This window comes from Convolutriloba macropyga, chromosome 13 (genome assembly GCF_964194025.1).
Source record: "Convolutriloba macropyga chromosome 13, txConMacr16.3, whole genome shotgun sequence".
Classification (NCBI taxonomy): Eukaryota; Metazoa; Xenacoelomorpha; order Acoela; family Convolutidae; genus Convolutriloba; species Convolutriloba macropyga.
Window position 1 is genome coordinate 45,291,449 of NC_134480.1, and position 16,590 is coordinate 45,308,038.

At 36.4% G+C, this 16,590-nt stretch overlaps 1 protein-coding gene across 1 annotated transcript; it reads right to left on the bottom strand.

The window, feature by feature from the left end:
* Positions 1–512: 512 nt before the first annotated feature.
* On the bottom strand, positions 513–14,153 carry LOC142351784 (demethylmenaquinone methyltransferase-like). The gene is made up of 5 exons (XM_075403952.1): positions 13,878–14,153; positions 5,619–5,795; positions 2,518–2,708; positions 1,648–1,718; positions 513–810 (listed from the first exon to the last, which is right to left on the bottom strand). Exons 2-5 carry the CDS (start codon positions 5,779–5,781, stop codon positions 603–605), a joined length of 633 nt encoding a protein of 210 aa, XP_075260067.1. The 5' UTR covers positions 5,782–5,795; positions 13,878–14,153; the 3' UTR covers positions 513–602.
* Positions 14,154–16,590: the final 2,437 nt, after the last annotated feature.

The following is a 16,590-nucleotide window of genomic DNA, read 5'->3' on the forward strand; positions in this document are numbered from 1 at the left end:
TACTGGTCAGAGTGTTTTCAGAGAGCCGGTATTTGACTCTGATTTTTTGTCTGGACAGTGTAAAATGGACTAATATGTTCATAGTAAAAACACAAACTGAGAAATACTATGATTCAGAGCTGATTAATAATGTTACTATGATCCGGGATCGTGCTATATAACATATGGCTTGTAAAGTGGAAGCGTAAAGGCGTAAAGAAAACTGGGAGGGGGAAGGGGTTTGCAAATCAGAATAGATCCAAAAAAATAATCAACTTCCTCACTATCCCTCTTGTTTGTGTCATTAAATGTGGTAAATTTATCAGAAATCTGGGATTTTTGCCATTCCTGCCCCCAGTACGTCACCCCATTACGTTATTTACATAGTAAATAAATATGTAAAAAAATATAGTACAGGCGCTCGTGGTTGAAAATATTTGGCACTCGATAAACCGGGGAGGGACAAAAGTCTATGATATCCGATTATTATCAATAGCACATGCATTGTATTCAGGGTTGCAAATAAAATACTCCAAATACCTGGATAATAAGTATATCATAATAAGTATATCAAATTTTGTGATAGGGGGACTAAAAAATGAGAAATTAAGGAGAGAGGATTTTCAAAGTTTATATAAGAATAAGATACGAGCTGCTTTGTCATCGCAGTATCCATCAACTGACTCCAAGTACTTCACTTGGATTACTTTCTCCTCTTCGAGGCTTTTGATCACTATGTCAAAATATCCTTCCCAGTAGTCATTGTTCATCACTACAGCAAGGATGCCTCCTTTTTTGGCAAACCTCACAACTTCCGGGAAACATCCACTCCTGAAAAAGGGAAAAACTGCATGATTCGTCTGGACAAAAAAGTTGGCGGTTTGTCATTTTCCATTTTTATCCTCGAAATCCCTCTGCCCCTCCCACGCCTCATTACCCCATTAGTATGCAAATAAAGTTAATTGTGGGAGGGGGAGGCTTATACGTTATGGCCACTCAGCTCGGAGATTTAGTCAATGCGAAATGCAAAAATTTTCCTTGGATTTTTTTCTGGTAATAAACCTCCCAGGTTGAGGTCCTCGTTCAAAATGATCTATGAAAATACCCATCCAGACCATTTTTGCTTATGAAAATACCCAGGCAGACCAAAAATATCTATGATCCAGACTTTGCCTCGTTCAAAATTTACAGCTGTATTTCAATGTTGCATCATCGATGTGTCTTAATAAGTGAAAATGATTCGAGGCTTGTTTTCATCGAAACCGTATTTTTGGGTATTTTGTAGAGAATTTTCTAAAATTATTAATCGTAAGCAATAATGCTAGCCAAAAAAAGTTTAGTTAGTTGCCGTCTGAAAAGTTTATGTCATTCAAGGAACATGTCCATCAGCATTTACCATAAAAATATGGAATCTATTTTGCCCCCTCCCCCCCCTCCCTCCCCCACAGTTTTTGATGATCCTATTTACATATTATGTGTTGCTGTATGGAACATTACTGTGTAAAAATTATCACGTGTGCCTGGGGCATAGAAGTTATGCGCCCACTAATCGGAGGGGCAGAAACAGAATAGATCCAAAATGTGTCATCCCTTTTTAATCAACCAATGACAAAAATTGCCATAAACTTGACATTTCCTTTTGCTTCATGTCATTTTGTTAAAACATACGTAGCTGAGCGATTGTTGAAGACGCCACAAGAAATGACGAAATCGTACCAGTTGGCTGCTACGCTCGTTTCCTGAAATAAACATGAGTTGATGGTTCTACAAAAACATCAAATGTCATACCCTTTTATTTGTTCCAGAGCACATGTTTCTTGGATTAGAACCTCCACTTAGAGAAGTACATAAACATATCTACCGTCTTTTGTGTCTTTTGTTAAAACAATACTAATTTACGGTCATTGGGGCGGTGGCTATACGTTATGAGTCATGGTCATTATATGGGGGTGCAATGCGAAAGACTAACAAACTTCCCTGAAAAGTTTTGTGCTGATAAATTTGTAGCCGGTTTAAGAGTTTTGTTTTTATGTAAAAATAACTCTTCATAAATCTAAAACAGCAAAGACTAATTCATGTTGTTCTGTTTGAAAAAAACATGCTTCAATTGCTGCTTTTCGGTCAACTCTAAACTTTCCCCCAAATTCGGATATTTACTTATATTCAGTACAAATATTTGTTTTTACTTAAAAGATATCTCTATGGCTGTACTGTTTAACAATATACATTCGTTGTCTGGCACAAAATTTCCATAATTAATCTTTCTGAGAGAGGCAACATTTCTAGTGTTATCCTGCTCAAACACTGACGTTTGCCTAGAAGATGTGGTTCTTATGGAAGCTAAATAAAACCGGGTTCAATAACCCAGATTGCATGAATTCAAAATTCAAAACGTTTTTTCCAAGTATTTTTTACCGAGAGAGTTGTTTGTATTCTATGAGAACTGTGAAATCGTCATGTAACATTTCAGAAATTCTTTAAAAAACACAGTCAGTAGATAAACGATTAAATTCAGATGATGATGTTTTGTTTGTTTACCTTGTCTGGACTCAGCATATCTGAGTATCTATTTGAGTAAATTCCTTTCTGCTCAGCAATAGAATACATGTTGTCAGATGGCTCCAATGCATCCACCACTCCGGTGAAACCAGCACGCCTTAGTTCCTCCCCACTCATGCCAGTACCAGCTCCCACGTCTATGCATTTCCCATCTCGAGGAACTATGATACCTGAAAAAACGTAGTTTATATAATAGGTAAAAAATGAGTTTTATCCACAAGTGAGCATAAGAGGAACTGTTCGTTCTATCACAAACCTTGCATGGATTAGCTTAAGGTTATAACATAAACATTATTTGGCCCATGGAACGCACATCCTTATCGGAAACTTTCCTGTTTGGCTTTTTGAAGAAGGTATAAAGAACTAAAGAACTCGGATTTTTTGTAACATCAAAATAGCATTAACTCATTCATGTTTTACCTCTTGAAATCAAATTGCAGAGTACAACCTTTACACAAATGCAAGTCGACATATAAATCAAGCTCTCATGCCATATTCAATCAAACTGAGATTTTTGAAATAACTTTTTCGTCCTCATTGATTTCAACGAAACAAACAATTGTGAGTAATTGGTGCGAACAAAGGTTTCTACAACTCCTACAAGACCGGACAGTTAGCGTGCAGGCTTATGTCAGATTCTGGCAGATAATTGATTATCTTCCAAAATCAGGCAAAAAATTGATAATATTGGAAGATCCTGTCAGAAAATGTTTCATCTGGTAGATTCTATCAGAAAAATTATTATCAGGCAGATTCTGCCAGAAGAATGGCTGTTTTGCAAAGTTCTGACAGAAAAAAGGTTATTTTGAAAATTCTGATAAAATTAAAACAGTTCATTCCTGTGGAGGTGTACTTCAACTAATTCATAATAGCAGAACAGCTCATTTCATTTTATCGGAAAATTATTTCCAGTACAATTGTTTTGTTTATTGAATAAAAGAGCGCAAAAACATTTTAAAAGTACAGAATAAATCCTGATAAAATGAATTTATATTAGGATTAGAGTACAATGCCCGTTTTGATTTGTTTTTAATCATCCACTGGCAAACTTAGCCTGGCTCCTGAAAATAAGTAGGAAATTACATAAACTTTTTCATGTTGTTTCAATTTGAAGCGATTATTTTTTATTAATGCCTGGACAGATTACAAGCTAATTACTGCGTTTTGATGCAGCATACCTTTCATTACGACGCACCAAAATTTACGCCTTAGTAAAATTGGCTCGAAAATTAGATACATAAAATGAACGACATTAGGAGACATCCTTTATATCTTACTTTTCGCAAAAGGGGTTCCGCCAATTTTGCGAAATAACAGACTATTCGGAACGAAAATTAGGTTACAAGTCTTGTAGCACGTTTCCGCTCAATTTAAGTATCCATTATTGGCGCGCATTATGCGCACGCAATAAGCACTTTAATAAAGTTTTAATTGACGCTTTCAAAGCTTTAAATTGCTTTAAATACATGCAACCACAAAAACTGATTTTTTTCCCGACAAATCTCTCGCACATCAGTGGCTTTGTATATCAATATGGGTCTGGCCGATTTTAATAAGTAGTAATAAGTAGTAATAAAGTACTACTAGTAGTAATAAGTTAGGCTTAATTAAATAAGTAGTAATTAAGTCAGGCTCAATTGCGGATTATATGCAAAATCGAGCTACATTTCGTGCAAAAAATTGATTCATAAATGGTGCAGATGCATGATACAAGCCGTGCGGAAAATAGGTATAAAGTTTGTACTTGTATTTCGCGGCTAGGATTAGCACACTTTTGCGAACACGGGTTGTTAATTTCCCTTCCATTTTGCCGGTTTCTGCTAAAGTTGCTATTTTTTGCAATATTGTTCCATTTTGAATGTTTTAACATAGTAAAAACGAACACGAGATACACGCATGGGGCATATCTGCCCGTGACAATTTGGGGTATACCTCTGCGTCGTAATTTTTAAATGGGATGAAGGGATTACATTACAATACTATCTCATAAGAACATGATTCGAAGTTTCAGCCAAATAAACTTTTATCCGGTAGGAAACTGACAAAAATAATTGCCTTGTAGGAATCTGGCGAAGAAAGAGTTATCTTGCAAGAATTTGCCTGAAAAATGTTTATCTTGTAGGAATCTGACAGAAATTTCTGGCAGATGATGCGTCGTCTTGTAGGAATCTGCCAGATTCCTTCAATATAACCATTCGTTTTCGACTAGGATACATTTTGAGCTTAATTCGCAAATATATCGGCTGCATCTATCCTCCTTATTTTCCTGACAGCAGATTTTGATGTTCTTTTTCCTTGCCCATGCCACAAAGTAGAACCTAATGATGGATATTACCGGGCCAATTTTTCGAGGCAAAGTGAATCATTCATTCAGTGTCCTTCGATTCATTCAATCATTCATAACTCATTCTCGCATCTTTTTTCTCATTCATTCTTGCATCATAATTTCACCTATAACCCCCCCGTCCCTAAAAAAATTACTCCCTCCTTCTGACAATAATAAAAATTAGAAGAATTTCAGGGGAACATTCAACTCGAGTTTCCGATCAAAACTCAGTTAGGGATCCACACAAACTTTTTTGAGTTTGTCAGTTTACTGCAACAATCAACAAATTGTCAGTTAGATACAATTAAGGAAAGAGACTAATTGCAACAGAATTGTCGGATGTATTCTGTTCCCCCCCCCCCCCACTCAACCGTTTTTATGCCCCTCACTCACAAACTACGTGTTGTTATATAAAACGTTACTAGAGAAACAAACAGCACTTGAGCCGGTGGGTGAGTCGTAAAAGTTAGATGCCCAATATGCTGGGTGGTGGTGGTGGTGAGTGAGGGGGGGGGGGGGGGGGGTTGGGGCTTAAGAATATACAGACTCAAGGTTAGCCCTTATACGTACGCCTATTTTCCTGAATTAAAGCAGGACAAAAGCAGAGATATTCAGGAAACCAAGTTTCAGATTAATTGAAGCAGTTTTGTGGGAAAAGATAAGAATGCAATTAATTGAAATAAACAATAATTCATATAGCTTTAAAGAATCTAAATAATAGAAGTATGTACTAATTGCGGCGGAATGAACGTACCAGTTTTCTCCTCAAACTCCTTCAGGGCCTTAAAGCACAATTCAGAACCTAAATAGTTGATTCCTCTCAATTTCTCCTCATAGTGTCCAGCTATCCTCTCATAATAGCCCAATTCCTCGGCTGGGGTCTTGGCATTATACACGGTGTCGTTGTAATCAATCATATCCTGTCAACTATCTGTAAAGCAGGTGACAATAAGGTTCAACATTATCAACATTATGAATTACCTCGAGACCAGAGGGCTATCTTGTAAAATCTTGCGAAATTTTTGTAATAAATACTTATTTTGTAATATCTTGCAATAGCACAAGAATTTGCAAGATAAGAGGTTAACCTGCAATATCTTGAAAGATAGAAGGTTGTCTTGCAAGATCCGGAAAGAGGGAGCTTATCTTGCAAGATTATTGCAAATTCGTTCCAGGTAACGCCTTAGTACGGATCATTATAAACTTTGACTTGATACAGTACCTCCTTGTTAATCTGAAGCGGCCATAGTACACAAGTATAGAAATCTTAGCACCGCGCTGTTTTAGAACCTTGTTAAGAATTGTAACACAGCTTTACTCCTGTCAACCTGGGAAATGGGCATTGACAAATCCAGTTCTGATCAGATCAATTTGGAACTGAAAAAATAATTTGGGCGCGATTTGTAGTAAGTCCAGAGCTCTGCACCCTTAGTTTAATGGAAAGACCCCGATAAACAAACAACAGTTTAAGGCTCGCAAATAAATTCAAATTTCAAGCTAACTGTTAATTTAAGATTTTGATATTCATCATTAATAAGTCTTTTTTTCTAGAAGAGAAAGGAAACTGAATGCAACTTAAACTGTGTTCTCTATCTAGACTTCAAATCCCCTCAAAAAATTAAGCTCAATAAATGATTTGATACGAAATTGAAATTGTAAAACACGAGATTCACTTTCAAATGCAAAAACGTCAGAAAAAAAGATTTTGCTATTTTCAGTCTTTTATTCAACTCCCAGGACCAAAAAAAAACAGAGGAAAGGCCCTTCCAGTAAAACGAAACTTGATAACGTTGCCAAGACATGCAAGATCTTGACAGTCTTGACAAAACATGGATTATCTTACCAAGATCTTTAGTAACTGTAGTTGCTTATTTATGAATCAGTTTACTGAATTTACTAAGTCTTCCTTCATTTTGTTTTATTTTTATGTTTTTTACATGAGACCGTAGTGGGGTTCTGTATAAGGCCTGTCCCGGACTTATCTCGCATGACAAATCAGCGCTGAATAATAAGAAATCTCAGTCTGAGTTTTTTCAGGAGCATTATTCTGATCAGGTCCCAGTTTAAAATTTTTAGTCTGAGAAATATGCATCGTATTAGTCATTCGTCTGGAATTAGGCTGCGCATGCTTTTAATTTAGTCTGCAGTTGATCTGTGAATAGCATATCACCGAATGACCTTAAACTGAGCATTACAAAATGCCGACTGTCTTTTATCTTGACAGGAATTGTTCAAGCCTGTAACTTAGCTGGCTATAATTATGGCGGGCTTCTATTTAATTACCCACGCAATTACCCATTTATTTACTCAAGTGGTTATCTAGCTCCTGTTTCTCTATGATTCTGTTAACGATGCCTCTCATCATGCTCGAGTTTGGCTAGCAGGAAAACAGCATGCACAATTCAATAATTAATTAGTGAAGAAATATGTAAAAAAGAAGCAAATCATGCGTTTTATCAAATACAAGCACTGATATATAACAAAAAAATAACAAAATCTCCAAGTTAGTCTGTAAAAGTCCAAAAGATGAATTGGTACTGAAACCACTGATGTTTTCAACTCATTCGTTGTACTGATGCTTTAAACTGATGCTTTAAACTGGTGCTTTCCAACTCTGTCTTCAACGGGGGTAAGTTTACCCCACATTCGCCGCTGTGTCCACTTACCCATTCCCGCCTTCTTTTCCTTTTCCCAGATGGGTGTCAATGTGAATACTGTGTCACATCTGTTCACTTGAAGTCCAGAATAATGTCACACTTACGGTATAACTTTAATAAATGAAACGAAAAATGACAGATTTCCAAAATTCCATCAATTATCAATCTGAAAGGCAAAAATAGACGCAGAACCAAGGTTCAGATTTAAAACCAAACTCATCGTACAAAATGTGAGAACAGTCATTAAAAGATGAACAGGATCATAAGATGAACAGGGATGACTACAAGGGATGATGGATGACTAAAAGAAGTTATATTCAAAACAGATGATGAGTTATAACTAAATGGGTAAACAGATCAAGCTGTCAAACATAAACAGTCACATTATACAATACCGCAGTTATCTATTCATTATTACAAAAGTCTCTGAAGGCAGAGAGCACTAGTACAGCCATATGTCGGTACCCTTCACCAAATTTATCGAAATGAAAGGGACAGTTATTACTAAAATCTTCACGCCTGATAACTTTAGTGCTTTTTTTATTGTAAGGATTTGTTGTGAGTAACGTATGGTTCTTTGGGTAGTGAATGGTTCTTTGAAACCGATAAATATTGTAAGGATTTGTTGTAACGTATGGTTCTTTGGGTAGTGAATGGTTCTTTGAAACCGATAAATATTGTAAGGATTTGTTGTGAGTAACGTATGGTTCTTTGGGTAGTGAATGGTTCTTTGAAACCGATAAATATTGTAAGGATTTGTTGTGAGTAACGTATGGTTCTTTGGATAATGAATGGTTCTTTGAAACCGATAAATATTGAAATGATTTGTTGTGAGTAATCGTTAATTCACCACAGAAACAGAAGCATCTGAAAACAAATGTTTTGCTAGAACAATTCACCTTAAATCAAAATTAGTCAACGCAAATCAGCCACCTCCCCAACCTCCCAACCTCCCCAACCTCCCTCAGTGGAACATCTCCCTCAGTTCCAAAATAATGTCTCTAAGCCTCCCCCCTCTCCCCTACCCCCCCCCCCCCCCGCAAATTCAGATCAGCCAATCAGCCAAACGAGCAAATTCAGATCCACACAAACTGATCACCATCCTCTCATCCCTTTGACGTTCTTCTGGCTGGTACTTGAACATTCGTGATCACGTCTTCACTTTGACATAAATCGAGGAAAAGGAAAGCTTGCATGGAACAGGTTAGTAAAAGTGCTGGCTACAATGGGGTCTACTAACTTTGCTTTCAGAAATGAAAAGATGGCGGTTTCAAGGCAACACTTGCTAAAATAACAGCATGAAAAAGAGAAGGCGCAAGAAACATATAGGAACCACTCTTGGTCGCAGCAGATAACTAACGATGATTATTGTTTGGGGGGTGGTAGATGGGGGCGGGGGGGGGGGGTGGGCCGGTTGAGGGGGGAAGGAGGTTCGGGGTAGCTACGTCTGGAGTAACATAGTCACTGAAATATGATTTGTTACTCTGATTCGTTGCTGAAATACGTAAAACGCCATTTTATTAATGCCATGTGAGTAACGCATTTAATCAATTCGAAAATTTCAATTGCCATGAAAGCACACTGAACAGTCTGATAGTGAGTCAGAATTTCACAGTCTGACCAGCGTACAACCAGACTGAACTTTTTCCTGAAATGATTGCGGACAGTCTGCTTCAATCCATGCTCAGCCGGAGGTCAGAGAGTGAAGCGCTGCGCTTTGTCTTAGAATAGACTGGTTAGAATTGAGAGTGCGTTTGCACTGGAAATATTCTGTTTCAGTAATGCTTATAATTGAGATATAATGATGCAGCTCTGAAATACACTGAGAGCAAAGTCCGGGGTACTATGTACAAACCGAGTTAGCGTCCACTCAAAAATTGCCATATACTGGAACAAAACGGCTGAACAGGTTCCAAAGTTTATCTTGCGAGATCTTGTAAGATAACCACTTTCCTCAAGACTCTTGCAAGATATTGCAAGATAACCAATTTTCACAAGACTCTTGAAAATTTTTTCGAGATAACCAACCGGTCCTGTCTGTGGAATTCAAAAAATTTTAGTTTTAGCCTTACATTTTTTCAAAAAATCTAAACAGAAATCGTTATGTAATGAAGCAGTTATGAAATCAACTTGCATGATTGATTTAGTTCAAAAATTTTTGTTGCTGTTGACTGCTTTCAAAAAAATTGTTGGAAAAACATGAAGATTAGAGTTATTCAAACTTAATTTGAGGAAAAACCAAGTAAAAAGTTTGAAACTATCTAGATTAAAACAATCCCTTTGATGAAATAACATTTTAAATGCAAATGTGGACAAAAATTTTTCGGCTAACTTATGTAACGTTCCGAGGTGCTCTGGATAATCTTAAATACTTATTTTTGAACAAAATTAATTGCCCGAAAACTTCTATCTAAAAGCAACTTTTGCATTCTTGTGAACTGAAATGAAAAATTTACCTTATATTAAAATTCCTCATAACAATATTTCATGCATTTGGTTATGCCTAGAAAGTCAATGCCATAATTAATCACCTTGCTAGACTTCATTTTTAAAAAAAATTACAGTGAACATAAAAATACAAATAGTAGCGCAACAGTATAAGCTTTAAGCTTATCTTCTTTGACCTAGTTTTTCCTCGTCATTTAATTCTTATCCTTTGGTGCTTGAAGTAGCGCAATTTAATTCAACAACAATTATTGGTAAGAATACTACATTATTGGTAGGATAAACTATCAAAGGTTTAACAATAAATAATTTATTTCAAAAGTTTAGAGTTCACTTATTAATAAATGCAGGAACTAACCTAAGAAGTAGATATTTACATTCAAAGGGTCTCATAAGGAAAATTATTTGAAGCGAATTTTTTTGAATTTAATGTGATCGAGTGCTAATGTGATCTGGAATCTCAAACAATTAACGGCTTCACTGCAATGGAATTAAACCAGTAAAAAAAATTGCAAAAGTAACCCTTCACATAGTTTTTTTGCGGTACCTTCGAACGATGTTTTTGTAAACAAAAGCCTGTGTAAAAGTTAAAAAAAAATATGCAAGATAACCAACCGGTTTTTGTGGATAAGTCATAGATTATATTTTTAGCGTTGTCACTTTTTCAAAACATCTAAACAGAAATCGTTTTGTAATGAAGCAGTCGTAAAATCACTATCATGATTGTTTTTGGTCGCAGCCGCCGCTGCTGTTCAGTGCTTTCAGAATAATCTGTTGGAAAAAAATGAAGACCACAATTATTCAATTTTAAATTGAAGAAAACCAAATTAAAATTTTTGAAGCTATCTAAATGGAAAGATTCCCTGTGATGAAGACACATTTTCAATGTAACTCTGGACAAAATTTGTGGATAATTTAGGTAAGATTTCAAGGTGCTATATGGACAAAAATAATTACTACAAATTTGAACATTTTTTGCACAAGAACTTCAAATATAAAACCACTTTTCATTTCTTGCGAACTAAATTGAAAAATTCACCATTTATTAAAACTTCTCAAAACAATCTTTCATGCTTTTGGTTATGTCTAGAAAGTCATTGCCATGGTTAGCCGTCTTATTAGACTTCACTTTATTGATTTAGAGTGAACATAAAAATACGAATACAATTTATGAGCAACTCTGTAAGCTCTAAGCTAATTTTTTTCAGTCCTGATTTTTTCCTATCACTTAACTTTTTTTTGGCATTTAAATTTATTTCTAATCATCAAAGAAGTACCGGTTGAAACTGATATTATGACACTAAAAACAAAAAAAAAAACAATCAATGGTTTACAATGAATAAATTATATCGCCAGTTTGGAGCACTCATATATATTAGAAAATGGAGGGGGTTGGACGCAGAGACGAGCCCAAACAAAAATGGAAAAACTCAAAGGGCCTTATAAAGAAAAGTATTTGAAGTGAAATCCTTGAAATTGAATGTAATTGAAAGTTAATGTGATTTTGGACTATTAACGGCTTCCCTGTGGTGAAATTTAACCAGCAATAAATTGCATAAGTAATACTCATAAGAGTTTTTTGTGGTCCCTGTCAACAAAGTTTTTCTAAGCATGACCATGTGTGGTCAAATGGTCTAATGCCTTTTTTTCAGTAGCGCCCATTTTGTTAGCACAACGATAGTTAAAACCAGCTGTTACAAATCAAGCATGATCTAAAGCTGCACGAATAATATTTACTGGTGGATATATTCAACAGAAGGGGGTCATTCCCAAGAAAAATTTTTGGTTTGTTTTAATTCCTACATCCGTTATGTTCGGTTTTAAATGTAGACAACTGTGGGTATGTTTGGTTTCGAGCCCCAGGAAAGTGACTTATGTACACAATTCAATCGCAATTATATCAAACTCGGTGAGGGTGGATCCCAGGTTGAGGTCCCAGACTTTCGTGCGTTCACCAGACTTTCGTGCGTTCATGTTCAAACTTTCGTGCGTTCACCAGACTTTCGTGCGTTCATGTCCAGACTTTCGTGCGTTCACCAGACTTTCGTTCGTTCATGTCCAGACTTTCGTGCGTTCATGTCCAGAGCGTTCGACAGACTTTTGTGCGTTCACCAGACTTTCGTGCGTTTATGTCCAGACTTTCGTGCGTTCACCAGACTTTCGTGCGTTCATGTCCAGACTTTCGTGCGTTCATGTCCAGAGCGTTCGACAGAGTTTTGTGCGTTCACCAGACTTTCGTGCGTTTATGTCCAGACTTTCGTGCGTTCGCCAGACTTTCGTGCGTTCATGTCCAGACTTTCGTGCGTTCACCAGACTTTCGTTCGTTCATGTCCAGACTTTCGTGCGTTCATGTCCAGAGCGTTCGACAGACTTTTGTGCGTTCACCAGACTTTCGTGCGTTTATGTCCAGACTTTCGTGCGTTCACCAGACTTTCGTGCGTTCATGTCCAGACTTTCGTGCGTTCACCAGACTTTCGTTCGTTCATGTCCAGACTTTCGTGCGTTCATGTCCAGAGCGTTCGACAGACTTTTGTGCGTTCACCAGACTTTCGTGCGTTTATGTCCAGACTTTCGTGCGTTCGCCAGACTTTCGTGCGTTCATGATCAGACTTTCGTGCGTTCATGATCAGACTTTCGTGCGTTCACCAGACTTTCGTGCGTTTATGTCCAGACTTTCGTGCGTTCGCCAGACTTCCGTGCGTTCACCAGACTTTCGTGCGTTTATGTCCAGACTTTCGTGCGTTCGCCAGACTTTCGTGCGTTCACCAGACTTTCGTGAGTTCATCAGACATTCGTGCGTTCACCAGACTTTCGTGCGTTCATATGATAGAACTGAATGCCCACCAATGTTCAACAATTGCTAATTTTTCTTTAAATTATCTTTCTTCACCTAGTTTTATCATTGAGCTACCAAAGAAAAGCGCTCAGTTAGCACATTTTTTTCAATAATTTGTTTCCAAGAGGTACGTTTGATTTTTTTATTTGCAAAGCTATCATAACATATGACTACATTATAAACAAAATGACTTAATCTTTTCTACTGATAATACCGACGATTTCTTACGTTTGAAACCGAACATACCAAATATACTGACAATTTTATAGGCGGAAACCAAACACACCGAACAAGTCTTGCGTCGTTTTTGTTTGGTCTTCTGAACTAGCGAGAGCAAAATAACCTCTGATCAAACAATCTCAGAGCGAAACGACCTCTAGTGAGACTTTGGTACCTTCGAAACTTTGCTTTAGAAGTGTTCCAGAAGTGAGGTCGACGCCACCTGTGATTAGACCACAACCACCTGCATTCAGACCAGAATTGGAATTATCCTTCCATCAGACAATTTCCAGACGGCTGTCCAGACTTTAACTTTCGGGGATCAAATTTCAATATGATGCAAGAGTTGGACAATTCATTGAGATAAACCATTGCTAAGTACCATTTTGAAATTCCACCTCCAGACTAACATCTTAATAAAGAACTCTGATTATTCAATGTTCTTTAGTTTTAGATATCCCGTGTCCTCAAATTCATGAGAAGAATAGCAGAAATATGAGACCACGAGAATTTCTCACACATGTATTTGAGTGATAAAGAAATGCCGTATAAATTATGGCGAGAGAAAAAATTTTCATCAAATGTAACTTTCTACTTACTGCAATTGGAATAAAAGATTGAACCTTCAAGATTTTTGGGTGAGAGCAAATCAGAGGTCACGTCGTTCTTACCATAGAGTTTTAACCGGTAGTTTTTCCAAAAGGTCAAATTTCAATTTTTTAGAGACTCTCTTCCGAAGTGCAATACCAAAGACTTCACGTATGGCCAAGCTGAGGAAAAGCCGAAAAATATAGACAGCTATTGCTGGAAATACTACAGTAGTTTTTTGCGCGGATTATCATCAAGGAAAACTTACCAAATGTTTCGGACAATTAAGAACTTGGAAGGTATAGTAAAAGGTTTAAATCTGGCAAATAATGAGAGACTAATTTACCGCAGCAGAAAGAATGGTTGAATAAATATAATCTGCTTTATATGTTTAACCTCTTAACTCAACGTATACTCAATATAATATCTGAATTAAAATATTGTTGCCATGTTGCTAATGAACTATCACTCTCATACAAATCTAATCCGCGTAAAAGATTACGAATAGAATTGACAGCGCAGAAAAAAATTGATCCATAAAACCTCATATTTTTAAGTGCACATCAAACTATATAAAAACAGATGAGAACACACATGAGAAAACAAAGTCAGCACAAACATTTGACAATACTATATTATGTTGTCTAATTACGATTGAAGAAATCTGCGTCTAAGTGAGAGAAAAATGAATACTTAGCAGGACAAGTCCTGACTGAAATTCAAAGAATTTTCATTGACTAAGCAAAAAACTAGACCGAGAACGGACTATGAGTGAATTGGGAAAACCATTTCTAAAAATAATCAGAAGAAAAAAGTTTAAGAAAACAGAAAATTGAGTTCAAAATTCCGCATTTGAGCAAAAAAACCACTAGCGAGAAATGAAAAGTTCCTTCAAACAAAAAACTAGAACTATAGTGAACTAGGAATGGATTCCGAAAACCATTTAGAAAAAAATTCGATCCAAAAAATTGAAAAAAACACCATTGAGTTTTTGTTCAAACACCGTTTTCTCACTCTGCTTTAAAATTAGAGCGAAACAATTTCACGCCACTCGTTTTTTCGCTCCACTCGTTTTTTCGCTCCACCTCCAGTTTCGTCGTGACCAATATCACTACTCCAATTTGACCTCAAATTCACGAAAATGTGTGAACAGATCTTAAAAATTTTTAAAAAACATAGCCGGAAGAATTCCGCAATCTTTAATCATACATTCAACACCCACAACCACGGAGAAAAATATTAAAGAACCACCTCGACGACCTAAGCGAAAGACAGGAACTAAGAAAAATCATCCACCTTCTAGCAAACGACAAAGAACATCCGCATCAAACACAGAATCGGACGAATCTCTAAACTCCAGACAGACGTGTCCTACAACCCTATCACCCAGTTAAGCACCATCAAGACCAAAACGTCGCCAATTTTCGAAAGAAAAGCAAATTGAAAATCGAACCATCATTTCAACAATTCAAAAGACAGCTGCACAAAACCCAGAAGGACAAACTTCTGATCTTCAACTAGGAACTTGCTCCCCGGATGCTCCTTGTCCAACTCAGTATTATGTCTCTTCCAACTATGAAGAACCTGAAACAAGCATGACCGTAAAAGAGTCAGAATGCGCCACAGATTCAGAATCGGATTAGATAGTACATTCATAAACTCACAGAAAAACAATATCTTATTAATTATAATAACCAGAATATATGTTACTAATCTTCTCTTATAAACAAAACTACAGTTTGTTTGTTTTTGTCGAGCGGGAAATGTGATATATAGTGATATTTAGTACATTCATATGTGGCGCCATTCATTTAAATTTCCTTAAATTTAATCTAGTTCATCTGGGTTTGCAATTTTTAATTTCGTTTTGTTTTTCAATTTCAATATCATCTTTAGTTGATCATATCTTCCTAATATTTGTTGACATGAATCATTAATCATAATTCAGTACACGCAGTCTACTTCCTTTGATTTACCGCCAATTTCCAAATTTGTCTTTGTGCTTTTATTTTAAACGCATGACCAAATTGATGATCAAAGTTCTGTTATAACGTTCATTTCATTGGCTTTCAAATTAATTCAAATTTCAGTTGATTCTCTTTTCAACTAACTTTCTCGTCGGCAACCAGCTAGTAGATAGCTAAGCTAAATTTATAGTCATTCGCTAAGCGAATCAATACTCTAAAATTGATAATAGTATTCGCGGAACGAATACAGCTTCAAATTTGCCTTCGAACTAAAAGTAACCCATTGTATAAAATAAAGGGTGATTTCGCACCGCGAAAGCAACCATCTCAGTACAAAAAAAATGGCTTTCGTTCGGCAATTCTACAATTTAACTACAGAACGAAATTTTTGTATGACAACCTTATCTGTTCTGATTGCTGTCCCAACAATATAGGTGTTTGTTGATAATTCAATCATCTCATCGTTTCTTGTCCGAATTTGATTTCTGAAACGCTTATAACTCATGGAGCTGACTAGTTACCCTAATTAATTCGTGAAACGAGGTATCACATTTTTAAACTATCCTGGTTATCGGCTTTCGCGAAAAAAAACATTACTCTGAATAGCGTTGCCCTGCAAGTTATGGTAACGATGTTGCCTTTATTTTCTGTAAATCGTGTCGCGAGTCTTCGTTCTGTAGTATCAGCTTCCACGGTTTTTTACTCTTTCTGAATTTGAAAACTTTTCACTTGTTGAATTTGTACTTTTCAAGTTGTATTGTACGTATCGGCTCACTTTTCGAGTACGTATCGGCTCAGTTTACCCAATCAATTTTGTTGGTGACAGAAATTGAGATGCAATGAACATGCCCATGACCTCTTTTTCCAAAGTAATCCTTCTTGCAACCGATAGCTTGGAATCCGCTGGTTCTGTTTTAATCATTTCTGTCACAAAAATGAAATTGGGATTTTTTTCCTTGAGAAGATTTGCAAATTGATCATTGTTGAATTTTTGCAAATTTCCTGGATTAACTC

Excerpts from the sequence above, each read along its gene's own strand:
- LOC142351784 (XM_075403952.1), bottom strand. The coding sequence starts at position 5,781 with ATGATTGATTACAACGACACCGTGTATAATGCCAAGACCCCAGCCGAG. Across the intron at positions 2,709-5,618 it reads GGAGTTTGAGGAGAAAACTG|GTATCATAGTTCCTCGAGAT; the intron begins GTACGTTCATTC and ends ACGTTTTTTCAG. Across the intron at positions 811-1,647 it reads TTCAACAATCGCTCAGCTAC|GAGTGGATGTTTCCCGGAAG; the intron begins GTATGTTTTAAC and ends TCCCTTTTTCAG.